Here is a 26,393-nt window from a genome sequence, read left to right as displayed (position 1 = left end):
TGTGACGTGCAAAATTTATGCTACTTATTACAGACTCTGCATTTAAAGCATGTGGGTGTACAGCTATAAGACACTCTTTACTTCTAAAATAAATAATGCAAAGTCCACTTAAATTAATGTTATTTCTGTTAACCAGCTACATCCCTTCATGTCCAATGAAATCTTACTAAAAAGCCCTGTTGGAAGAACACGAGCATCTCTTGTACCCGAGGTTGTCTTGCAGAACTGGTCTCCACTGTCCTTAAAATGCCCACAGCAATTTAAATCATTTACATAAACAGAAATGCTTTTACAAGGGAGGATACTGAAATGTGGTTTTAAAGCTGCTCAAACCCCTAAACCATTAAAACAGATGTGACTGATGGTTTTGTGAAATTTTGATGGTGCTTTCTGCACAGAGTCACAGAATGCCACCCCGCCATGGGTGACACTTTCCACTCTCCCAGGCTGCTCCAAGCCCCATCCAGCCTGGCTTTGGGCACTTCCAGGGATCCAGGGGCAGACACAGCTTCTCTGGGCACCCTGTGCCAGGGCCTGCCCACCCTCACAGGGCAGAATTTCCTCCACATATCTAATCTAAACCTCCTCTCTGTCAGTTTGAAGCCATTCCTCCTTGTGTGCCACAACAGTTCCTGATGGAGAATCCCTGCCTTCCCTGTAGACCCTCTGGAGGTACTGGAACTGGTTACTTCTCCCACTTACACGAGATTGTGTCAGTATCTTACAAAGACAGAAAAAAAAAGAGAATTCCTCAGCACAAGTTACTCTTCTGTAAAGGTTATAGTAAACATGTCAATGCCTAATTAAGCAGCAAATTTTATCCATATTGTGGGGGATGTTCAGCTGTCTGGTACTTCTGCTTTTCCTGGAGAAGGACAAAGGATCTTGTGAGGAATAAATTACTGTATGTGCCGTCCAAAGGAAAATTTAACTGCCAGGGAAAAATGGGTTAATGACACTCAAAGAATTGGTGCTGGAATGGAGAATCCAATTTGCAGTGACCCAGAGCTGTGGGGCTGCTCTTTGTTGTGTGTTTTCTCTGATTCCCTCCTTGGATCCCCTCCTTGTTTTTGTTGTGTGCTGTGCCTGGCACTGGAACACGTCCTGGAGAGGAGCTGTGTGTCACAGGGTCACTGCTCCTCACCTGGGGACCTTCTGCCACCTCCAGGTCCCTGCCTTCTCCAGCTCTAGGCCTGTGTGACCTGTGCAGCTCCTAAACTCATGGCAAGGGTGTGGGGAAGAGGACACATGGATTTCTTAGCTCCCATCACAGAGCCATCTTTTCCCTCTTCTTGTGCTGCACCTTCATCCAGGGAATGGTTCCTCTGGTTCTGGTTCATCTCTTTGGCCTGATGGCAAACGCGTGGGAAGGGGTCAGACCATGCAGATAGATTGGAGAATGAAGGCTTTGTCCTGATGGTCACCTGCAAGGTGGAAAACACTTTCCTCTGGATTTGCTGGAAGGATATCTTTGGGGCAGGAGTACCAAATTCAAAAGAGCAAGTGAGCCAGGTTCTTAAAGAGCCATAAAATGGATTTCAGATAATGAGAAGAAATTGGATTCTAAATAAATATACTCTTCCAGAATCAAGTTCATCTTAGTAATGAAAGAGTTAATTTGCCAAATAAAATCCTTTTGGATTTGTTCTATTGTTGCAGTTTAACTATCACCTTCGGTCTACCTCTGTCAAATCTTCTGTACCTTCCAAGGGCTCTTGCCCTAAAATTTATGGATTTTACTGCAGCACAATTTGCTTTTATGGTACACAGTACATTACTTTTATAAACAAAAGGGTTTCACTTATGCCTATTAACACTTTCAGATGTTGTATTTTGACATATAAATTATTTGTGTACAACCTAAAGTGCATTTTTAGGTGATCAAGGGGCAAAAGGTTACTGTACCTAGATGATGCTCTGAACCAGGAAGATTATGGCACTTATTTTTCTTTTCTTCCTTGCAAATTCAACCCCTTCTCTCACTGAGGCTAAAAACAATTTCATAGAATTGAAGCTTTTAGTATAAACTTTAAATTCTTACATACGAATTTTCCAACTGTCCCATTACAGGACAGTTAGAATTATACTCCCATGACAGGAAAATTATTAACTCGGGATCTCTGGCAGTTATAAAGAATTATGATCATCTGCCAACAAAATGCAGCAACCTTCACAAAAAAGAGACATCATTTGGCTTTTTTTCACTTCCAGAACTAACAGAAAATATAGTTATAGATTAAAACAAAATCCAGTAAAGAAAATACATAGTGAAAGCAGAAAAATGGAACTGTAACATTCTCCTTGAACAGGTTATTTCATATATTGACATTACATTTCAGGTTATGTCCAAGAGGAAGATTTAAAGGAAGAGGAAGATATAAAGGAGGAGGAAGAAGATGACGATGACAACAACTCCACTGCTCAGCTGCAGAGCAGCAATGACACTGGCACGGATGAGGAGCACGAAGTGGGTCCTGAGCAGAAAGGGAACTTCAGTTTCCAGAACTCCCCTGTCAGTCACATATCCAACCAGGATGTGGAGAACGAATCGCTACTGAGTGACAGTAGTGACCATGTGGCAGATATCAAAAGCATCTGCTCCAGGGAGCCCCAGGACCCCAAAAGCAGCACCCACCCCAAAGCCCAGAGCGAAGCACACGATTGCATGGATAAAATGACAGCAGTCTATGCCAACATCCTGTCGGACTCTTACTGGACAGGCTTGGGGCTGGGTTTCAAGTTGTCCAACTCTGAAAAGAGGAGTTGCGACAACAGGAACGGAGGGAACAAAGCTGATTTCGATTGGCACCAAGACGCGCTGTCCAAAAGCTTGCAGCAGAATTTACCTTCCAGGCCTGTCTCCAAGCCCAACCTGTTCAGCTCGGTGCAGCTCTACAGGCAGAGCAGCAAAATGTGCGGGACTGTGTTCACGGGCGCCAGCCGGTTCCGCTGCCGGCAGTGCAGCGCTGCCTACGACACCTTGGTAGAGCTCACGGTGCACATGAACGAGACGGGCCACTACCAGGATGACAACCACAAAAAGGACAAGCACAGACCTACCAGCTACTCCAAGCCCCGGAAAAGGGCGTTCCAGGACATGGACAAGGAAGATGCACAAAAAGTTCTGAAGTGTATGTTCTGTGGTGACTCTTTTGATTCCCTTCAAGATCTGAGTGTTCATATGATAAAAACAAAACATTACCAAAAAGTGCCTTTGAAGGAGCCGGTACCAACCATTTCTTCAAAAATGGTCACTCCAGCCAAGAAACGTGTGTTTGATGTGAACAGGCCTTGTTCCCCTGACTCCACGACAGGGTCTTTCTCAGACACCTTCTCTCCCCAGAAGAACGCGAACCTGCAGCTCTCCTCCAACAACCGCTACGGGTACCAGAACGGGGCCAGCTACACCTGGCAGTTCGAGGCCTGCAAATCCCAGATTTTGAAGTGTATGGAATGTGGAAGCTCCCACGATACCTTGCAGCAGCTCACAACCCACATGATGGTCACTGGCCATTTCTTGAAAGTCACAAGTTCAGCTTCAAAGAAAGGAAAGCAACTTGTTCTGGATCCTTTAGCTGTGGAAAAAATGCAATCGCTGTCTGAAGCACCAGCCAGTGACAGCCCCGTTTCAAAATCAACCAGTAAATCATCTGCAGAATGCATAGGTCCTGCCTCTGAACTTAAAAAAGAAAGTAAAAAAGATAAAGCTGATGATGCAAACAAAGATGAGAAAGCAATGAAAACTGAAGAGTACGAAGACACTCTTCAGAAACCCCTGGATCCCACAATGAAATACCAGTACCTCCGAGAAGAAGATTTAGAAGATGGTTCAAAGGGTGGTGGGGACATTTTAAAGTCCTTGGAGAACACTGTCACGACAGCCATCAATAAAGCTCAGAACGGAGCTCCCAGCTGGAGTGCATACCCCAGCATCCACGCAGCTTACCAGCTCTCCGAGGGAGCCAAGCCATCCTTGCCTGTGGGATCCCAGGTGCTCCAAATCAGGCCCACCATGACCAATAAATTGAGGCCAATAGCGCCCAAGTGGAAGGTGATGCCTCTGGTCCCTATCTCAGCAAACGTGAGCCAGTGCACTCAAGTGAAGAAGGAGGCTGAGGACAAGGAGGAGGTACATAAGGACTTTGCTAAGGAGAGTGTCCAGGCTGAGCCAGCCTCACTCAGCCAGAGTGAGAGGGAACCTCTCCTCAAAACTGAAGCCTCTGTGGAGCCAAAAAAGACAGAACCGTGTCCCTTGAAAGAAGAAGACAAAATTAAAGAGGACAGTGGAAAAGAAAAGCCAGTCCTCAAGGAGCCACCAGCAGCTTCTCTCAGTAATGGTTGTGCTGCTGCCAACCATTCCTCGGAGCTGCCCTGTGTGAACCCCCTGAGCGCACTGCAGTCCGTCCTGAACAATCACCTGGGCAAAGCCACTGAGCCCTTACAGCCTCAATCCAACTGCAGCCCCAGCTCTAGCACAATTTCCATGTTCCACAAACCCAATCTAAACATGATGGAGAAGCCAGTTTTATCTCCTGCTCCAACCCCACCAAAGCCTGCAGGCGTATCCAGGCACTATTTGTTTGAAAACAATGATCAGCCTATTGACCTGACCAAATCCAAAGGCAAGAAAGCTGAGTCAGCTCAAGCACAATCTTGTACTTCTCCACCTCAAAAGCACGCTCTGTCTGACATCGCCGACATGGTCAAAGTTCTTCCCAAAGCTACCACACCAAAACCTGCTGCATCCTCAAGGATCCCGTCCATGAAGTTGGAAATAGATGTCCGACGCTTCGAGGACGTCTCCACGGAAGTCTCCACTCTGCATAAAAGGAAGGGCAGGCAGTCAAACTGGAACCCTCAGCATCTGCTCATTTTGCAAGCTCAGTTTGCTTCCAGCCTCTTCCAGACATCTGAAGGTAAATATTTATTATCAGATCTAGGCCCGCAAGAGCGCATGCAGATTTCCAAATTCACTGGACTGTCGATGACCACCATCAGCCACTGGTTGGCAAATGTCAAGTATCAACTTAGGAAAACCGGAGGAACAAAGTTTTTGAAAAACATGGACAAAGGACATCCAGTCTTTTATTGCAGCGACTGTGCATCTCAGTTCCGAACCCCCTCTACTTACATTAGCCACTTAGAATCCCACCTAGGTTTCCAAATGAAAGACATGAACAGGCTGGCTGTGGAGCAGCAAACCAAGGTAGAGCAAGAAATCTCCAGAGTTTCAGTTCAAAGATCTCCTGAAACAATAGCTGGAGAAGAGGACACAGACTCTAAGTTCAAATGTAAGTTGTGCTGTCGGACATTTGCGAGCAAACATGCAGTAAAACTTCATCTAAGCAAAACACACAGCAAGTCACCAGAACACCATTCACAATTTGTAGCAGAAGTGGATGAAGAATAACTCTTAAGGTATGCATGCTCTATAGTGAGTTTTCATTTCAGCATTTCCAGGAGGCTCCGTCAGGCCCCGTGCTTTGGTAAAAGTAGGAAAACAGTATAAAATGCATCGTGTATGCTGCGCCGCTCCTCCCTCGCATGTACACATCCATTTTATAACGTTTTCAGGAAGAGAGCTTGGTCAATGCAAACCCACGCTGCCCTAGAGAGAAATGCTGCTGCTCGTTATTTGCAAAATAGCTGTTTGCCCATTTCTCTTTTGTTCCTAAGAATAAATCATTTCACATCCACTTCACTTCAGTGTGGAATGCAAGAACTAAGTGCTGCTCTTTGCAGTGAGAATGGAAAAAAAGCAGATAAAGAGCACTGAAACCCAAAGGTTATTACCTCACTCAGTGCTGGCACACCAATAAATCTGATTTGGATGGGGAAAAAGAAGAAAATTCAAAAGTCAAATTAGCAAAATCTCAATTATTCTGAGTTTCTCATAATCTCAAACACAGCCTTGAGAATCTACAAATAGCTCTGAAAAGTTCCTATCTAGAAGTTCAGTTATTCTTCTGTTGATATTTGGATGTTCAGTTTTGTAAAATATTTTAATATTTTACACTTACTTAAACACTTGCTACTGTGAGTAGCCTTTTTTGTCACATCATTTTAACCTCTCTCTCCATCATTCCTTTTTTAATCTTTAAGATGTTTGATTATATTTTGCTTCGTGTTGGTGGAAGTCAATCCATAAACATCACTGACTTCAGTGCAAGTTCTCGTATAACCTGGGGGAGTTACTGCTTAATTGAGATTTTTTACAAGCTTAATATTTCCAAGACCTGTTAGTAGGATACTGCTGCGTTAGTGTTGCTATTTTTTTGCTGCAAGATACACCAGTTGCCACAACCAATGTTTATAACATGTAATGTAATATTCAGATGCCACACCATTTTTGCATTTTTAATTTTACTTGATTCACAAACTTGAATATTCTTGATTGAAATAAATATGCAGAACATCAACTAAAAGTCCAAATAGAAGTTTTTTGTTCTAACCAGATTTTTTTCCAGGAGGGCTCTGTTTAGTTGTTCCCAGCAATTCCTCCAGCAGACTCAGGCTCTGCTTGTGTTCACAGAACAACCACGTGCAGATCCAGGTTTTCTCCAAGGTGTTCATTACTGGAATAACATTCAGAAAATGAATTTGTCAGATGGTGACAACTAAAGACGTGCTGAGAGTTGTCACTGATGCCACCTGGCTTTGTGGCCATCCTCTGGCTGCTTGAGAGGACGGGGCTCAGTCCCCATTCGGGGGAAGGTTTCCCATTTGTTTGCTGCAAATATTCATGTTCTAGGAAACACTTTCTGCTGCCAAAGACAGCATGAAGGCTCTGTGTCACTTAAGCTCCATTAAAAATGCTACTTTTGAATAATTTAAACCACTGATCAAGGGGTTACTTTGGGCTGGTACTGTAAGCTATTGCCATGGAGTATAATGTCAGCGTTCAAGTGCAGTAAGATTTAAGTTTTGCATACATCTTGTACGTGCTCTCTGCATAGGAGGAGATTTATGCTTCCTGCATATTTTAGCCAGCAAAATTCCATCTCACTTCTAAGGAGTTTGTTTTCTAAATAGGGCTAATACCCTAAAGTATCTGTTTGGGCACTTTAACCCAATGTTAGAGTGTTGCTGGCTTACCTGGCCACTCCAAATCAACACTCCCGAGAGACTGGGTAGGGATAAACATCCCATACTTTGTTTCCTTCCCCACCACTTAATGATTATTAAGACTCTGCCATTCATAGTTTTCACACAAGAGATATCAGAGCAAACCAATAATTTGGGGACTATCAAACAAAAGCTATCTGCCAGATATATTAATACAACAGTTATTTTGGCACATTCATGGCTTAATGTGTGACAAATGTTTCAGATTTGGTCTTGAAAGCACCGTGTTATTACTCAGAGGCAAACCAAACACCCACCTTTGTAAACACGTTACTGTTGCTGAGGATTGGAGGAACAAATACAAAAGGGGAGAAAAAAAATCTTCAAGGGGAAAAAAAAAAAGTGGTTTCTGCATTGTAATAACCTGCACGGAGACATATTATTCAGGTGATGTGTAACTACATAAATAAGGGACTGTCCTTCCTGCCTCTGGATGCCGAGAAATTGCTGTCCTCGTAATACTCATCCATTTCTAATTTATATCAAGATGCAGGTTGTATCTTACCTTTGAAAAAATATATTTAAATTGCAATGACAGAGTGATAGCACTGTTATCTGGAGCTATAATTTCAGTTGGTATGCATGATAGCACAAATTGTCTGAAATGATGGGGTATTTGGGATGGCATTGTAAAGATTTTATTACAGTTTCGGAGCCGAAAGCCTCCCTGAAGTTCTGACGAGGTTGGGAGTGGGGAGGCCTGAGTTTATTCATATGGATTCTTCAGAAATCTGCAAGGAGACTAAATCAAATAACAGGGATTTTCAGAGTTTACTTACTCTTACCATGTTATTTTTAAGATCCAGTATACATTTGAATAATAACAGAGGGGAGCAGGGTATTTAGAAAGGAGGAATATAAAGCTGAGATCCTTAAAACACACACATGCATTTATGTTTCCTTCTTGCAGGCAATATTGCAGTGAAATAGGCATAAAAATAGAGACTATAGATTGAAATAAATGGAAATAAAACAGTGGAAAGAATCCTTGAAGTATAGAGATACATAAAGTACTTTATATTTCAGTGGCATTTACTAGTAGAGGTTATATTGTCAAATGTTAGCTATCATTAAAAATATAAATGAATAATCTGGGTTAGTACTGTAGAAAAATGTGTTATGGGTATGGATTTATTTTTAAGACCTCTGTGAGGCTGTTTATAAGAAATTTGCTATAAATTCTTCTAAAATGTAAAAAGATATATATATCTCTTTTATAGTCATCTTTGGTGTTTTCCTGAATTCTTCTAAGTGATATGGGTTTAGTAATATAAAGTAAGATTATGTGTAATATACAACAATCAGACATCTCTATTCTCTTTCATTTAACCCACTTCAAATTTGTTTTTATTGCTATTCTTCAAAGAAAACCCATGAACATTAGGAAACATGGCTTTAATTAGAAGTAATTTGCATGTTGACTTGTACCTTAAAGAACATTTGTTCATTTCTTCAACTGAATTAGAATTTTTATGTTGTTCTGAGGAAAAAGGCAGGGCAGAATTGCATTTCTCACTTGAGAGCCAGGTGGGATTGGCTTGGATCTGGTCACTAACTGAGGCTCTCTGTGGCCTTGGCTACAACTTTTGATAGAAATAAATCTCCATAAAGTCAAATTACCCAACCTGACTGGGGAGATTTCTGTTTCAAAAGACCCCGATAAGCGAACAGGCAGCTACCTGAGATGAACTAATTTGAAAGTAAGGCTGCTGCAAAACAAAAAACAAAAAAAAAAAAAGTCATAATGATAAACAGTTTTTCTCTCTGTTTCCTCCTTTGTCTTTTTTTAACCATCAAGTTTAAAGCTTCTGCAGCGCTTTTTTTTCTACTTTATAGGAGACAACTGACATTCTGTGGTAAATGGAAGAAAGAGCAGAGCAGAACTGAAAATCCTCTAATGCACTGACACTAACTTGCCCTCTATTGTTGAAAATGAGCAGGCAATCATGATTGTTCATCAAATGGCTCCTAATGCAGTTAAAGCATTCAGCTATAATTTCTCCTTGCATTTATAATTACTGTCATAGACTGCACACCTCAGTGAGCAGATTAAAGCTATAAACTATTTAGCCGTAGCTTTAAGATGAGGAACTTGATTTGTCTGGCAGCAGTTATTTGTTAGAGAGCTTGACACTTCACATAAAAATGACTCAACTTGATGAAGAACAATGCAGTTTAAGCAATGCAGTGATTTTAAATCAGTCATTATACCACGCCCTGTAAGAATTGCAAAGCAATTTGTTAAATGATATATAGGACATGTAGATAACTGTATGTGTTAAGTATACCAAAATAGAAGATTTTTTTCTTCCCTGGATTTTATTTTCTCATCCCTCTGAAGCAGCAGGAGCTGCTCTGATCATGTTCCATCTTAGCCAATATGGCTGTTATGTGGTCAAGGACAATTGTGTGAACCAGTGGTCCAAAATTCTATTTCAGGGAATTTAGCTTGCTCTTCAACTTTCATCTCTTCTTAGCAACAATTATTAGAAGCTGAGAGATCCTTCCAGGAGAATCAGACATGCTGGGATGCACCTGCCTGCAGTAGTGTCACCACAATTTTGTAAGCAGAATTTACCAGCAAGACCAAGGGTTCTGCTCCCCATGTCATCAGCCAGAAAAAGAGGGTTCATCCCATGGAATTCTTGATTATTCCATTCAAATGGGATTTTTGTGCCAAGATCTTTTTGGAAAATGATGGCTTCTCAATGGGAAGAAAACGTCTGTGGGGAAGTTCCATTTTGAAATAGATTTTTGTTAGGATAAACACGCTAAAATTGAATGAAAGGAGACAGAGCTAGGAAAAGAAACAGGTTGGCCTTTTGCTGAAGTAAAATCCTGCTGAAGCAAGGAGCTACCTCCAAACCATCAGCCCTCCCTCAAAATAATCCTGTCCTGGTGAAGCCTCGGTTCTCTTAATCCTTTGAAATGTATCAGTTTCCCTGAAGTGGTAGATCCAGGGTTTTTTTTTTAATTGAACATTTTTAAATCTTCAAAAATTTTCTTGGATAGCATTTTTTCAATCTAGCCATCACCCTTGTGAACCCAATAATGGTATGTGTTCTTGGCTTCCCTGAGAGCAGGGCCAGGCCAGATGATCCATCAGGCTGCGGCAGCACCGATGGATCCCTGCAGATTTCCTGGCTTTTCAGGAAGGTTTTACAGGTTGCTCTTAAGATCAGTATTATTTAACATTGCATTTGAGCTTCCAACCCGCTGGGTCAACCCACATTGTTCCTGGGCTCTGTACAAGCACATTGCATGTGGCAGTTCCAAGGCAGGAACTCCTCTGCTCACAAAGAAGCAGCAACTCTCGAGCAGATTTTAACTGACCTTGAACAGTGCCAGCCTCCTCCAGCATTCACTATTCATAAGGACATCAAAATCTTACCTTCTCCTTGCTGTGCCTGATATTATTAAATGCTACAGCCTTCATATTCTATAGCAGAACATTTCTACCAGGTGTGATTTCAAAGGGTACCTGAGTCTTATTTATATATTTTACACCTCAGCAATCGGATCACAAAGATCAATAACAAAAGGAAAAGACGTGAACAGTATCCAGCCCTCCAAAGCACCTTTCAATAAAAATAATGTAATTTAGCAGGATGATCACTCAGTGCAAATATGATGGAGCACAGATGGAAAATGAGGAAAATTATAGATACAGCTTTATGGGAGGAGGAAAGGAGGAAGAGATTTTTCACTATTTATTGGGATAATGAACAGATAATTCATGATTATTAAGCTGTAGTCTTCGGGCCTCATTCTGCTGTCTCTTCCCACCTCAGTTTGGAGCTGGGTGTGTTTGTGCATCCAGGCAGGGTCTGTTGGGAGGAGGGATCAGGCCTTTCACTGGGTTCCACAGAAATGCAAGCAGGATTTGCAGCTCCAGCCCAGGACCCTCCCTGCCAGCGGGGGAACGGGGTGGGACACAACCCCCAGCACAGAGCTCTGCTTCCATGGGACTGTGGTTCTTCTCCAAGGGCATCTCACCCTCCCCTGGGTGTCCAGCTGGGATAGCACCAAACACAACACCAGGCAGCAAAATCCCAGCCCTGAGAGAGCCCGGGGCTGATCCTCACCCTGCTGCCTCCCCCGCCTGGAGAATCCTGAGCTCCCAGGAGAAGGAGGTGGCCGAGCCCTCCAAGGTGTGAGCGGGCAGGAGAGGTCTCCTGCCAGAGGGATCCTGCTCTGGGCAGCAGCGTTGGCTCTGTGTGCTCCCATTCCCTGGATGGACAGACAGACAGACAGACAGACAGACAGACAGACAGGCTGTGGGAATGGCAGATCACCCAGGAGGGGCACACACCAGGAATGGCTGCAGTGAGACACACGGGGCCACGAGGGAACTTGTCCATCGTAGTACATTTACACAATCCCTTTATTAAAAGCAAACAGTTCCTCCTCCCCTCCAAAATCCCTCCCTGGCAGCACTCAGCTCTTCTGCCGGGGGTCAGCCCGTGCAGGAGGGGGGGAGGGAGCCATGGGGAGTGGAGGAGGTTGTCATGTCTAATGAATACCCTGAATGTATCAAGATATATATTTTTTTCATTTCAGAAAAGGTTCCATTAAGAGGGAGACAGCCCTAACATGTGCTTTGGCCCCTCATCAGATTTATGAGTATTTGCTCTGCTCTTTAATAGGAAACTCTGCAGCAACTGCCACCTTGCCTGCTCTCCCTGAGATACACAGTGGCTTCTCGGGGAAATGCACTTCATTATTAATGTGAATTTGTACGTTTTTATGACACTGCTTGGGGGAAGGGGCAGGCAGAGATTTCCTGGTGATATATGCTCATTTCTAACCATTTATTGTCCCAGACAATCGAAGAACAAAGATAAACATTGTTTCAGAAAGCGGAGGGTGCTGCAGTGACATTTTTGAAAGGAAAGGAGAGGTGGCTGGAGTGGCTTTGATGTGGTTGTTCCCCTGCACTCCTCCTCCTGCAGCAGCTGTGTCAGACCAAGCTCAGAGTGGTCTGTGCAGGGCAGGTTCTGCCTCTCCTCACCAGCCTTTCCTCGGGCCAGCCAGGACCATTTGCTCTGGGCTGTTCCACAGCAGAGGGGGCATGGAAGAAGGAGAAGGGAATCCTCCTTTGGGAAGCCTGAACTGCAGAGGATCCCAGGGCTCAGAGCCAGCGGATGCTCCCTGCACTCAGTGCAGACAGGGTGGGTCTGTCCTCTCCTCTGGGAGAACTGTTCCAACTCCAGTGGGAAACTGCTGGTTTCAGTCATTTAATGGAAACTCACCAACACTCCCCATTTCTGACTCTCCCAGGTTTGTATCATGAACCACAAGGTGCCCTGGGGGTGTCTGTCCCAGCCCATTCAGTGATGCCCTGGTGTGGCAGCCCATCAGAAAAAGTGCTTTCTGCATTGTAATAACCTGCACAGAGACAGGTTATCCAGGTGAATAATATCTCCATCAATATCTCCACCCAGCTCCACCTCTGCCTTGCTTCCAGCCTAACCTTGGGAGGGCATCTCTGCCCCGTTCCCTGAGTGCCTTTGCCACTCCTCATTCCACTCTGTGTCAGTGCTCCAAGCACAGCAGTGGCTACACCACACCAACTCTTTGGGGGGGCCAGGACAAGCTGCTGGCACCTATCTGCACTGGAACTGTGTCCTCGTGGCTGCCCACTCTCCTTTCCTTAAAGACACTGCCATTTCCTTTTTCCCACCTCTTCATCTACATCCCAAGGCACACCACAGAAGATGCCCTCCCTCTGGGATATGACCATGGCCTGTTTCTGCCTGTGTTCATGTAAGGTGAACACGCTGCTCTTCCACCAGACAACTCAAAGGGCAAACTCAAAACTTCCTTCATGCTTGCTCAGCTCAGGATCAGCCTCCAGGGGAGCTCACCCTACACTGGTCAGGCACAGACAGGCTGTGGGTGGGCTCCCAGGCCAGCCACTCACTTCCCTCCCTAATTCCATGGAGCCCCAGTCTGTTGGCCTTGCTGTTCTCATGGTGCAAGACTCAGGTTTGTCATCCAAGGAAAAAACGATGAGGGAGGTAATTGTGTTTATTTGATCTGTGTTTTTTATAACATTGTCTGTACTCCCAGGAATTATGTGGTGGCCTCCTGTAAATCACAAATGCACAAAAAAATAACTCTGGATATTTTTCTGACGAGATTAAGGTGAAAGTTCCTACATTCATATTTCATGTCTGGAAAAAAATATCAACAAGAGTGATAAGTATAGCCAGCACGAGTGTAAAAGCACACCCTGTCATTTGTTTTCCATGTGCCATATGTTTTCTGAATCCTGCACCTCCCACATACAAATCTCATGCAATAATGTGGGGTGCACACATTACTCAGGATTATTTAGTTAAGCCCTGCCTGTATGGAGGGAATTCACTCCGAGAAAGTCAAGCCACTGTGCTTTGTTTTGCTTTTTTCTGCTTATTCTGGATTCATAGAGTAGAAAATTAAAGATCCCACTGTGCCAGGCGTCATGTCATTTGGTTTTAATTTAATTCATCTCTTCGATTCTCCCTGTTTCTCCTTTTCTTTGAGTATCATCAGTAGGTGGTCCAAGCATCAACCAGAAGATTTACTGGCAAGACTAAATGTATGAATGCTATGAACACATTGTTTTTCTGATATGATTTAATGACATTTTTGGCATTCCCATGGCTGTTGAAATCTTCCATAATAACTCCCTTTGGCAGTCAGAGCTCCCGTTGATCAGGTGAAAGCTGATGCAAATGTCAAATGTCAATAAATTTGTAATCCATAAATACAATATTTGATGCTGGAGCGAGACCATTAAGCAAAGTGCAGCAGGAGACACCGAGGAGATGAGCTGCACCTCACTGGGAACAGAAGGCAGGCAGGAAAGGAATGCCACCTCCCAAACCTCTCCAGAGCCAAGCTCTTTTCCCTCTCCACCCTTGCTGAGCTTTGCCCAAAGAGGGGTTTATGGCTTGAGTTTGGCAGAGCCAGTGGGGCGATGCAGGTTCTGTCCCCTGTTCTTTTCCCTCACCATGTGAGGTTGGGATTTAACATCTCTGTTTCTAAAGGAGCTCTTCATAGCTCAGAGGCCTCAGAGTTTGATCCTGGAAATGATTAGTTATTCAAGATATTCCAGTAAATTAGCAAGACCACTTACATAACTTAGGTGTTGCAAGAATGAGTCATGACTCATTTATAGCTTTAAGATGCTTGGAAAGGACGAGCCACGTATGAAGCCTGATTTTATACACAATAAAGACATGAGAGCAATCACATCATTTCCCAGGAGATTTCCTTAAGGACCCTCCACTTTGACCTTTGGCTCTGAACAGCTCCAGTTTGTTTGACATTGAAAAAAAGCAAATGTGTGAACACAGTGCCACGAGCATTTGCACTTTGAACATGCTGGGGCGGAACACAACTGAACTGGAAAAGGCTGCAACAGCTAATGTGCTGGGAAAATAGAACAGAGGCATTTACTTAATAACTCAACTAATTCCTTTAGCTCACCTTGTAGAGATTTAACCTTTGAATGAGAGAGTCCCTAGTTCAAAATCCCGTGGCTCCTCTGTCCTCGTGTTAATTTTTAAATTATATATCATTGTTGAGAGGCCCTTGTGTTGAGCATTACAGGCTATTTTTCATGTCTAAAATGGGGAATTATAACTGAACATTAGCTACTGGCTATAAATCACACGGAACAAAGTGGCATCTGCATCTACTCAGTAACAAGAGTGGGAGAATTGTAACTTACTTAAATGGAGACAAGAGCGAGGACACAAATGTGGTAGCAGAGATAATTGTGACTTGAGAAAAGGAATGGTCCCTCCACTGTGTCACCCTCTCACTCTGTCCTCTGCAGCTCCCCACAGCCGGTGTTGGGAGTGCTCAGGCACAGCAGCAGTCCTGAGGGACAATGCAGAGCTGGGAACTCTTGCAGAGCCCTCCCTGCAGTGCCAGCAGCACATCAGCGTGGTGTTGGGCCAGGGCTGGGCTGGGCAGCCTCCCCACAGCTGCAGACAGCTCCTGTCCCGTTGGCTGTGCCACCACCCCGCGGGAGCAGTGAGCACAGCTCCTGTCCCCGGGATGAGGTTTTGTTCCCAACTGCTTTATTCCCAGTTGTGGCTCCAGCCCAGGTGAGAGGAGGCAGCAGGAGGCTGTTAACAGGACAGCTATCGAGGCTGGGGAGGGGCTGACCAGCTCCTCCTCTGCTGCTCAGCTCACAGGGCTCACCCTGCTGCTCCTGTGCCTCTCTGAGCCGCCCACTGATAATCTGGTGTGATCTTAAAAGACAACAAAATAAACTGAGCCTGGCCTCATTCTTACACATATCTCTGCTGCCCCTTTTTTTCCTTTTTTTTTTTTTTTTTTTTTTTTAGTTCTTTCACTCTTTAGAAAGCTTCCAAGATCTCTTGTGTCCTCACTAAGATGAGCAAGATCTACCTGGTGCCCTGTGTTGGTGGAAATTCTTTGGTGCCTTTCTGAGAGATCCTCTTGCCCTCAGTGCAGCACCCTCACAGTCTGCTGTGGGAGTCAGACCCTAATGCACCAAGAGATTCAAAACCAGCCAACTCCACATGTGCCAGGGGTGTCCAGGGTATTGCTCAGATATTCCTGGTTTTGGGGCTCTGTTCAGTGCCAGCCACTGCAGCTGCTTAACAGCTTCTTGAGCCCAATGCCCAGGAACCAGGATTAGGTCTCCCTGCAATGCAGGTCTCTGTGCAGAAAGAGCACAGACCTCCCCAAGAGGTTTTCCTGAAATGAAAGCCTCAGGTTTCTTTCACAGCAGACAATAAAAGAGCAGATTTTCCAGCTAGACCAGGGCAGCATCCTGGCAGGAGGCATTTGCTCAGGAGCTGCCAGCAGGACAGGGGTACCAGAAATCCTCCTGCTGCTGCCTGGTCAAGATTGATGAAGGTCCTTTCCTACTCCCTTGCTCAGTGTCCCACCCTGGCAAGTGTTTCCAGGATTAAATTCAATAATCAGCACAGCTTCCTGATGACCCTGGCTTTGTCCAGTGCTCCATGGGGGTCCAAGCACCACAGGATTCTGGTCCAGGAGTAATCTCTGAGTAACAGCAATTGTAAGAGTTGCTTTGCTGATTAGGGACAAACTTAAGAACATTCTTAAAAGCTCTGCAGAGCAGGGCCCTATGTGCTGTATGTTTATTAGGCTGTTCAGCAGTAATTCAGGCAGCTGAGAATTGTTGAGGACCTGCTCCACCTAATTGTGTGTCTAAATCATGGTTTGCCTGTGCTCCAGAGGTGCTGATGTTACATCTGCACGGAGTGGCTCGGGTTATATGGTCAGAATCCTGCGGATGGTCAGTTTGTAGCATAAAATTGAAAATTTTAACGTGCACCATAAAGCTACTGCCTGGAATTTATTATATATTGCAGCACAACAAGCAAATTCATACTAGATGCAGTATATGCTCAGACATTAATGTGAGCAGAGGATGAAATATTCTCCTCCCAGCTCACTGCTACGTGTTCTCTCCTGAGCAGAACTGAATTGCCCAGGATCACCAAAGGAGAGGCAGCCACCAGGGGAGTCCATGACACGGGAAGGACATCCCACCCCTCATCCTGAGGCCCCGGGGCTCTGAACTTCAGTTCTGCTCGTGCAAGGGCTCTCAGCCAAATCTCTTTATTATTCATCATAAAGAATCCCAGCTGTGGAGAGGCAGCGCTGGGAGGAGATGGGGACGGGCTCTGCCTCGCCCCAGTGTAAATCAGGAGCATCTCCAGCGCCGAGTTCTGCCGCTGTCACTGGGCCATCAGCTCAGAATCAGTCCTTTACCTGCAGAGGATGAGTGAAATATCTCCCAGCTCTGTGGCCAGGGGCCTGCTGAGCTGCTCGCAGAGCTGCTGTCAGCATGCCCAGGGCAGGAGCATATTTTTTCCTTGCTGTTGTACATAAGGGCTCTGCTGCAGCCGACAACATGAAATGTGTTAGTTCGGTTTGTTCAAAATGGAGTGTGTTTGTTAAGTGTTGCCTCTTTGATGTTGTGCTGCCATCTCCATCTTTGTCAGCATTGCCCATCTTTTTCAATCTAATGAACTCAAACCATCAGTGCAACTTAAGTTCGGCTGTCTGTTCTTGCATAGTTAATATTAAAAATGTACTAACAGTGTGGCTGCGAAATCAAATTATGCACATAAATATGCTGGCATAGCAGAGGAGGCGGCAGAAGCTGAAGTTAGCAACATTGATGCCAGTTCACATTTGCAAATCAACCGTCAATCTGTCATTAAACATGTTATCAAATGATGATAAGTGTATGCTTCTTGCTTGCATTGGCGCGCTTATTCCCGATGTTGATGTGCATTAATGGGATAATGTGCATTAACATAGTCTTGCTTGGATGAACACAAAACATTTTTTATCCGTCTCAGTTTGTTTCCCCCTGTGGCCCCCAAGTAAGTGTTTTGTGTTATCAAATTGCCAAAAAATGGGAAAACACATTACTTTTAATTAGCAAAAAATTTTGAGTCTTTTTTTTTTTTTTTCATTTATTTTTATAATTTTTTTACCCAGACTATCTCCTGGGTGTTGTCACTTGAGGTGGGGGGGACCAAAAAAACCAAAACATTCCACTGGCTCCTTTAAGTAAAACGATTAATGTCAGAAACTCAGCGATGACAATTACGTGCTGTCTTAATGCACTGGCCTTTCCTCCCAGCCCCTGCCTGTGACACGAGTGATGGGTTGTGCTCAGCGACAGGAAAAGCAGGAGCAGGAAGCATCTCGGGCATTCCCAGCCCATTGTGTGCCACTCTCAGGCACGGCAGGCACTCCCTGGGTTGGCTGTGCTGAGCAGTTTTGCAGACAAGGCAGCGAAGGCTGTACCGAGGATTAATCACCAGGAAAATTGTGGATGCTCCAGGAGGGAAGGGAGCGTCCAAAGGAACTTCCCATGTGTTATCCCAGCTCCCTTTTCTCTCCTGCACGGCACTCAGGGCTCCATCAGGGTGCACACTGCTGGGAAACTGCCAGGAAGTTAAAAAAAAAACTGTTCGGAAAGAATAAAGGCATTAAAAGAAGTTGTTATTCCCTACTGATGGACCGCTCCCGCTTCCCCAGGAGAGGGAGCGGCTCCTCAGCTGCCCAGGGAAGGCTCCACTGCCCGGGGAATGGCTTGAACAAAACAGAAAAAAAAAATAGGATTTCTGTTCATTGCTTTCATTTAGAATTGAGCTGTTTCCCCAGGCTTCTGGGGAAAGTTGAGGTGGAGCTCCAGCAGAGCAGGGAGAGCAGCTTTCACACCTGCAGGATTTGAAGGTTTGCAAACTCCTGTTAAAAAGTCAGTGGAACAAAGTTCTCCCCACTCCCTGGAGAACAGCCTGTCTGTTAAACCTTCATATTTATGCAATGGGGGCAAAATTATGATGATCTACCCAAGTTTTTACCTTAGAACAGGAACGAAAAACAATATGAACAATATCTGGTCCTGTTGAAAATGCTGGGAATTCTTCCAGGAGTTTTACCAGGACTTGACCAGTGGTGTTATCAACTCAGGCTCCACAGTTGCCTTAAAGAAAAATCAATCATTTCAAGCGTTTTATTTTTAGTTTATAAGCTGGAAAATGAAACTTCTTCTGAAACTTTTATGAAAGATATCAGATTATCTATGTCCTTCTAAAATAGCAACTCTCTCTCATATAATAGAAATGTAACAGAGAATTACTCTGAGTCTCTGCTTGAGACTACATCTAACCTCCAAACATGGTTTGAGAGTTATCTGGAATTAAAAAAAAGAACAACTGGTAGAATAGCAAGACTGTGAACATTTTGGTAAATAGGTCAAACTTTTGATCACTCTTTCTTTTTCTCTGTCTAATAATGCCATTAACTTTAGGCATCCTATTCAGGTCTCTGATTTCTATTATCTGGATGATTTAAAGGAAAAATAAAAGGGAATAATTATTGATTTTTTTTTTCCTATATAAATTGTCTTGATTTTATAAAAGTCATCCGTAGCATTTCCTATTATTTCTAAATTGGGGATACAGGAGCATAAGTTTCATAACCATAAAACTCTAATAGCAGTAATTGTACCTCTGTTAACCCCAGCTCCAGCGAGCCCTCACAATTCCTACTTGGAAACCAAAGAGCCTGTCTTCTCATACAAAGAGCTTGAATTTTAAGTGTATTTTCTGTAACACATCCATTACTGGCAGAATTTATCCAGCAACATTTCTCTTTTTTTACAGTTGTGTAGCTCTCCGTTGCTTCTACTCCATGAGCTACCTTGAAATTAACTTGTCAAACATTCATCCCACTACTTAGGGAGGATTCCTCATCAGCTGAGTGGACTGGTTTGTCAGGGCTCAGAGGTGTTGGCAGTGAGGTGGCACTAAAAAGGCTCCTGTGAAGGCTGTGCTGGGGGATCCTGTCAGGGGCTGTGCTGGGAGGGACTGCTGGTGTTTGGAGAGCCAAAATGGGAATTGTGTCTCAGTGACTCGCTCTCCACACCGACCCCTTCAATCCATCTCCCCTTTAATCCATCTCCTTCAAAGTGCTTCATCAACAGGGCCCAGGGCTCTGCTGCCTCTCTGGGAGAGAGAATCCTGGAAAGAATTCTGAAAGAATCCTTCCCAGAATCCTGGAAAGCTGGGAAACTGAGCGCCACAGAGCTGAATCTCAGCCTTGTGGTGCTCCTGTGGGAGCAGGCTGGGTCTCATTCTGTCTGTGAACTTCAGCCAGCCTCTGTTTTGAACAGCTGTACTAATCAGGTGCATTAATTTCCCAGTTTTCATTAAGCAGTTTGGAGCAGGGAGATGTTGTTCCTCTGCATATTTCAAAGCAGATGTTGAATAAGGGATGAGCAGTCACAGAGTTGGGCTCTTCCCCCTCCCCGTTCTCCCAGTCCTTATTCCCCGTTCTCTATCTCGTTCTATTATCCTGGGCCTGGCTTTGGAGTGGTTTCAGTTTTTAAAAATGGCAAGTAATTAGTCAATATGTTTTCACCATATGTATCAGGCTCAGTAAAGAGGCAACCAATGGCCTTTGCCATGGCACAGTGAGCGCTCGTTTTCTCGGCACTTCAAGTGACGCCGAGCGTGCGGCGAACGCCAGGGAATTTAATTCTGCGAGCAAACATTTGACATCATCATTCACAGTTCAGTGCTGGTCACAAATTTGGGCTGAGGCCCCTTGGAAGGTCACCTCTGTTTGTGCTGTTCACACCAGAGCTGCCTCTGCCCTGCCTGGTGCCCTGCACGAGCAGGGGACGCAAAGGGGGATGAATCGCTGTGACTCCTCGTGGTCCCATTTTACATCTTCTTGGCACCGACGCTGTTGCAGCAAGGGAGAATTCTTGAAGCCCTTTTTCTCCTTCCAGAATGGCTTTTTACATACCCCAAGCAAGTTATTGCAGATTTTCCAGAGAGAAATTTTTGCTGTAAGGCTTCCTCTCTTGCTGACTGTTAACAATATTTAAAAAGGTCAGAATCTGATCTTAACACTGCTGATATGAAGTGACATTTGCCCAGTTTTTGCCATCTCCTGGGCAAAAATATGTCGAGTGTTTTCCAGAAAGACATGGGATAGACAGCAGCTTTGCCTGGCTGTTTTCTCCTCGTGGGAATACTGAATTTCAGTTATCTGGGGAACAGGTTTCTGCATTGCCTACTGGCTTCCTTCAGATTTACAGATAAAACATTTGAGCTCAGCCTCAGTTCAGTGAGTTACAGGTTTGTGTTTTTTTAACATTTTGGGATATTTACAGCAAATAATCTTCAGTAAGAACGATGACATTTTGTTTTACTGCAGCCATGATTTAAATTTATGTGGCATTGCTATTGAAGTCAATAGGACCTTTTCCTGAGTACGTTTTGCAGGGTACAGTATCATTAAAATATGACAGTTAATAGTCTTGTTTATGTTATTACATTTAATGAATAAATATATCAGTCTGAACATCAGACTCAGCTTTGTTTATACTCTTTAATTGTAGTCTTATCTCCCTTAGAAACACGTTATATCTTTTAATTTTATAATTATCCACTTTATTCATGTGTGACACTCCAGAACTGCTGCTTATATCCTAAGAGACATCCAAATACAAACAGATGGAAGACAGGCAACCACTAGGAAATTCAGATCTGGGTCTGAATCCAGCTCCATCTTTTCAGACCACAACTTCAGCTCCAAGGTCTTGGTTTGGGCTGTTGGATAAAGGAGCAAGAGCTGCAGAATGACTCTGATTTATCCAGCACCTCCAAACATGAACTTCCACAGGGATTTCACACGATCCTTCAGCACCTAAATGTTCTCTGTCTCTAAAAGCAAACCTGAGCTTTAAAGGCAAAGAGAGAGCACTGCTCACATGGCCCTTTCTGGAATCTTTCAAAATGGAATTCAGGATCATCTCTTCACTCAGTGGTCACATCTAATTCCAAACTCTCTCGTTTGGGATCTTTTGCCATAACAGAGTTACAGTTAAAAAAAGCCAGACTGAAGAAAGGTCTGATACTTCCACTGTAAAATCATGTTGTCATGATTTGTGCTATAGTGAGGAGAAGTGGAGTATCAGGCTGGGGTGTTACAGGTGCACATGGGAACAGTTTCCACAGGATTCTGTGTGTCCTCCCTTCAAACCTTCCTGCCCATCTGCGATGTACACAACAAATATTTGCTGAGTGATGCTGCTTCCCAAGGTGATGCCTTCCTTTGGATCCAGAAGCCAAAGCAGGAGCAGGCTGGGAAAGGAGAACACCCAGAGCTCAGAAATGCTGCTGGGATGACAGGAGAGGAGCTGGTAAGAGCAGCCAGGAAACAATAAAAAATACCAAAAAAAGGGCAGAGTTTCCCCAGCTACTGAAAGCAACGTCTTCACATAGTGTATGTTTTCTTTCTTCCCTATCAGTTTATCTGTTCCTGGGCAATATTTTAACCTCTTAGACGTGGAAAACCTCCCTCACCTGTTTTGTGTCTGAACAGAACTTCCTGCAGTGGCCTCCCAAAAGTCACCTCTGAGGCAGTCACGTAAGGAAGGGAAAATCTGCTTGGAGACTGACACAAAGTCAGTACTTCTCCCAGTTAGCACTTGAAGAGGAAAATATCATAATATTTAAACCAGTTTTGAAAACTTTCCATGAAAATAGGGGAAGGAAAAAAAAACCCAAAACATAAAACACTAGTTGCATACAGAGAGAGGCCAAAGAGAGTTCAGTTACCATAGAGATTATTACTGGCAATTGGTACTCAGCAGCAGATTGGGATCTGTTACAATATTTTTATTATTATTTTCTCTTAATTGGTTATTTATGTATTTTGGATCCATCTCTGTGCTGGGCCCAGATTTTTCTCTTTACCTGTCACTCTTGCTGACATGAAGCAGCAGTGACTGTGCCAGAGAGGAGGCATTTCCTCCTGGGTGAGCCCTGCCAGGGTCACAGCGCAGCAACAGCACCAGGACGAGTCCTGTGCCTGGCTGGGGCTGCCAGGGGAGGGAGAAGCACCAGGAACAGCCTCGGGGTGCTCATCACCAGCTCTCTCTGTGCTGATTGCCACCCGTCCAGGAGCAGCAGGGAGGACTCAGGACAGCCCTTCCCCTGTCAGCTTTCCCTGGTGGGCGTGCGAGCCTGCTCGTTTAACACAGGCACACTCCGGTGCTTCAGCTGGCTCTGCAGGAAATATCCCAAAGTTGTAAAGCCTTTCCCTCTTCTCCCTGGCTTCCCAAGCATCCATCCTGTCACCTGAGTGTGATGCAGCAGCTGATGACACCCAGGTTTTAGAGCCCTTCCAGTGGAAGTCACTCAGGGGCCAGTGCTAAGGGACTTTTATAGTCAGCCAGCTTCTACAAATTCCAGTCTTCATTTTTTTAGTTTTAATTTTGGTGTACACTGAATGTTAAATGCATTTTAAAGTGCTGCTGTGTTGGATTTTTTTTTTTTTTCCCTGCCACACCAATTGCCTTTAGGGAGGTATTTTTTCAGGATTCCTGAGACAGCTGGGCTCTCACCCCCAGCCTGCTGCTCCCTCCTGCACCTTGAGCAGTCAGGGCACAGGGAGGGACAGGGAGATGTGGGGACTCTGCTGCAGGGAGTGCTCTCAGCTGCACAGTGTCAGCCAAGTCTATCTAAAAAAATAAAAAGACAGAGAGAGAGAAACACGTTCTTTTCATCTCTAATCTCCTTTAGTTATCATGATCTCAAGGGTTATTTGTAATGATAGTAGGCACTGCATTTCAGATGGAAATGTGATTTTCCAAGCTGACGGTGTCACTTTAAGTAAACAAAGTTAATTCTGCTTCCTGCTATGCAAGGCCTAATCTCATTACCCAAACCACAAGTAGCATAACAGAAAATATTCCCATCTGTCAAAAGAACTTAAAATAAAGGTGGAAATTGTTTTTATGTTTCGTCCCTCCTCTTCCTCCTGATCCCTCACTGGACATTAATTATCACATCAGATCCAGTCAAACCTGTTCAGATCCCCTTTTCTGTTTGCTCTCTGTGGAACAAGGAGGGATTTGGTGCATTTTAGGGTTCCAGCATCCCCATGGCTGCTCAGCACTGACAGCACCCGGGGGTGGATCCAGAGCATGGTGCTGCACCCACTGCCTTGCCACTGCCACGGGTCAAACCCAGCCCAGCTTCCCTGGCCTTGGCTTGCTGAGATTCACCCGGGAAGGGCAAGGAGGGACTCAGAGTCCAACGGGAGCTGAGCCAGCCCCAGGAGCAGCCCCTGCCATTCCCAGGGCTGCCTGGGAGCTGAACTCACTCCAAACACTCCTACAGTAATTCTCAGCTCCCTTCAAACCAGCAGCACCCCATCATAAGGAGATCATTCACAAAACCCTCCAACAACAGTGTTTTTCAGCTCCTCTTCATTTGAAATGACCTTTATGTGATAATAACGTCTGCCTTGCTGAGCCTTAATTGCTTAATTAGGGAAGCAGCTTCTCTATTAGACAAACAGGTTTTGGAAAAGTGTATTTTTTCTTGGAAGGCTGATGTTCTCTTTCATTTTAAGCTCATCAGCAGTATTTGAAATGTTTAAAAAGACAATTTTGAGTGGTTATAAGGTGTTGGTTTATTTATGTTTTGGCCATTTGAAGGCTTTGTATTCCACTCTCTTCCTGAGAGGTATTTACAGAAGGAATCTCTCCCATTAGGAATTTTGCTGCTTTTCCCTACCGTGCTTACATAGCCCTTTAAAAAAACCTCTGATTTTTTTGTTGAGCAGCTGTTAAAGATTCTGGGTATGATGGGGAGTTTATTTATCCTGGGCAAAGGGCTGAGCCAAAAATCCTGCACCTGCTTCCCACGTGGAGAACAGAGCTGGTGTCCTGGCTGGGAGCCCTGGTAAGCCTCACTCTGAGCTCTGACTATTGTGTTTTCTGTTTTAGATGGGACTTCTGGGCAGTTTTAATGTATTTGATTGTGGTTTCTAAGCTGGAGCCCATCTGTTGGTGTAGGGTGCAGGAGCACAGGTGGTTGCTCCTGCCTGTGTGATTGTTGATGGCTTTGAAGAAAACCTTTGTTTGTTGTGAACAGCCATGAGGAGTTTTGCCTGGAAAAAGCCAGGCTGGGTTTTTGGGATGGAGCTGGTACACTGATGTGCTGTGCTGGAAGCAGAAGCTTCCAGAGGTGATTGGTGCTGATCAAAGTGACACCAAGCCAGCATTTCTGAGGTGAGATTTGGGGCTGGTTTGTGCAAAAGCCTCTGCCAGAGCCACCCAGCAGGAGAAGGAACATTTGGGATACCCCAGCCCTGAGGAGCAGCCCCAGACACAACAGTCCCCTTACTGTGTGCTTTCTAAGAGCTTGCCTTGCTGAAAACAGAGAATCTCACCCTAGAAGCCAAAAGGTGAGTGATGAGGAAAAAAATGGACCAGAAGTGGCTCATTTTGAGAACTTCTGAAGTATTTAAGACCTGGCTTTCACTTATTTCTACCTCAGTGTTTTCCAGGCCATTCTGCCCCTGTTATTCATCTTGTTGCTAATCAGAGCTCTGAGTGTGGCAGGAGTGAGGAGCAAAAGGCCCCTCCTGGGCAGCTCTGTGGGCTGTTTTGGGCAGGTTTGCTGTGCTGATGCTCCAAGGCAGCCCAAAGCCAGGTGGCTGTGTTGGCATTGGATGGAGAGCAGGTTTGGGAGCTTGGCTCTGCCCTCCCTGAGTTCCCAGGGCTGGAGAAGGGCTGGCTGCCCTCCCACTGGGGCACAGCTGTCCCTGGCTCTGTGTGGCCCAGGCTGCACTCCTGGGGCTGCTGGGCTGCAGAATTCCCCTGGGCTCATGCCTGAGTGTTTGTGGTGTTGGTGTTTTTCAAAAGTTGTGGCATTTAAGAATAAGGAAAGAAGCAAAAGGACGTTTTGGGGTGAGGCAGGAGGTTTGTGTGTGGCCAGAAAAAGTACTTGCAAACAGCAAAAATTGATATTTTCCTAACAAAGGCCAAAAACACTTAGAAATGATCTATGCCTAATATATTTGTTGTGCCCTAAGGTCACAGAGATTTTTTTTCTCCCAAGAAAAAAATGGGTAAAACTTGCAGTTTTGAAAATATATATTTGGCTTGAGGGCATTTTCAAAGCCTTTTTTTATTGTTTCTACAACCACTGGTTCACTTCTGCTTTTCAGTTCCCAGATATTTTTCATGATGTCTATTTTAATAAGTTTTGGGTCAAGCCATTGTTCTCCATTAATAGTTTGCTACAAATGACATTGCTTGGCTCAGAGCTGGAGCCTCTCAGAAGTGACACCCGGGGGTTTCTGAGGTGCAGCCCAAGGCATGGGCAGAGCGGAGTCTCCTCCTGAAGTTCAGTTTCTCTTTTTTCCCTAATTCCACTCAAAGTCTCGTGGCTGCACCCTCCCAGCTCCTTGTGAGGAAGGCTCAGGAATGAGATAAAAGAGCTGCAGAGCAGAGCTAAAGCAGCCAAAATCTCTGGATTCAGTTTCTGCCCACGCTGTTGAGGCAAATAAATAAAAATGAGAGAGAAGTGCCTCTGCAAGCACACAGAGAGGCACATGCCACGTGTGGGAGGGAGCAGGAACGGGGGCTGCATTGCCAGAAGGGAGCATTGTCTGCAACAGGTCTCCAGAAAAGCACTTTTTCTTTTTTTTTTTAATTTTTTTTTTTATTGTATCCATAGAAAAGCAGGGCCCTGCATGATGCTCAACATGTGGCCAGGATCTATCAGGTTTATTGAAAATGTTCATTTCCTTAAAATTAAGCAGAGTCTGGTTTCCTCTGTCAAATCCTTACCTTCCTTCTGCAATTTATAGCTCAAAAATCACTTTTTATTTTTTTTTAATGGAAGAGTAGCCTCTGCAGGGAGCTGTGTCTGACCCCGGCC

General features: G+C 44.6%; 1 protein-coding gene across 4 annotated transcripts in view; it reads left to right on the top strand.

Annotated features, from left to right (window-relative positions):
- The window catches only part of TSHZ2 (teashirt zinc finger homeobox 2), a 211,220-nt gene that overhangs the window by 125,594 nt on the left and 59,233 nt on the right, over positions 1-26,393 (top strand). For 3 of the 4 annotated variants that reach the window (XR_009488778.1, XM_059862952.1, XM_059862949.1), the window contains exon 2: positions 2,340-5,418. Coding sequence is in view for 3 of the 4 variants with exons in the window: in XM_059862952.1 (XP_059718935.1) it covers positions 2,340-5,410 (3,071 nt within the window). In the remaining variant the exon portion in view is untranslated. Of the gene's footprint in view, positions 1-2,339; positions 10,673-26,393 lie in introns of those variants that run through there. The other variant, XM_059862950.1, reaches the window with a different exon arrangement.

The sequence above is a fragment of the Haemorhous mexicanus genome, chromosome 18, assembly GCF_027477595.1.
Source record: "Haemorhous mexicanus isolate bHaeMex1 chromosome 18, bHaeMex1.pri, whole genome shotgun sequence".
In the NCBI taxonomy this organism is placed as follows: Eukaryota; Metazoa; Chordata; class Aves; order Passeriformes; family Fringillidae; genus Haemorhous; species Haemorhous mexicanus.
Note: the sequence above shows the minus strand (reverse complement) of the source record. Positions and strands in the feature narration are given on the sequence as shown.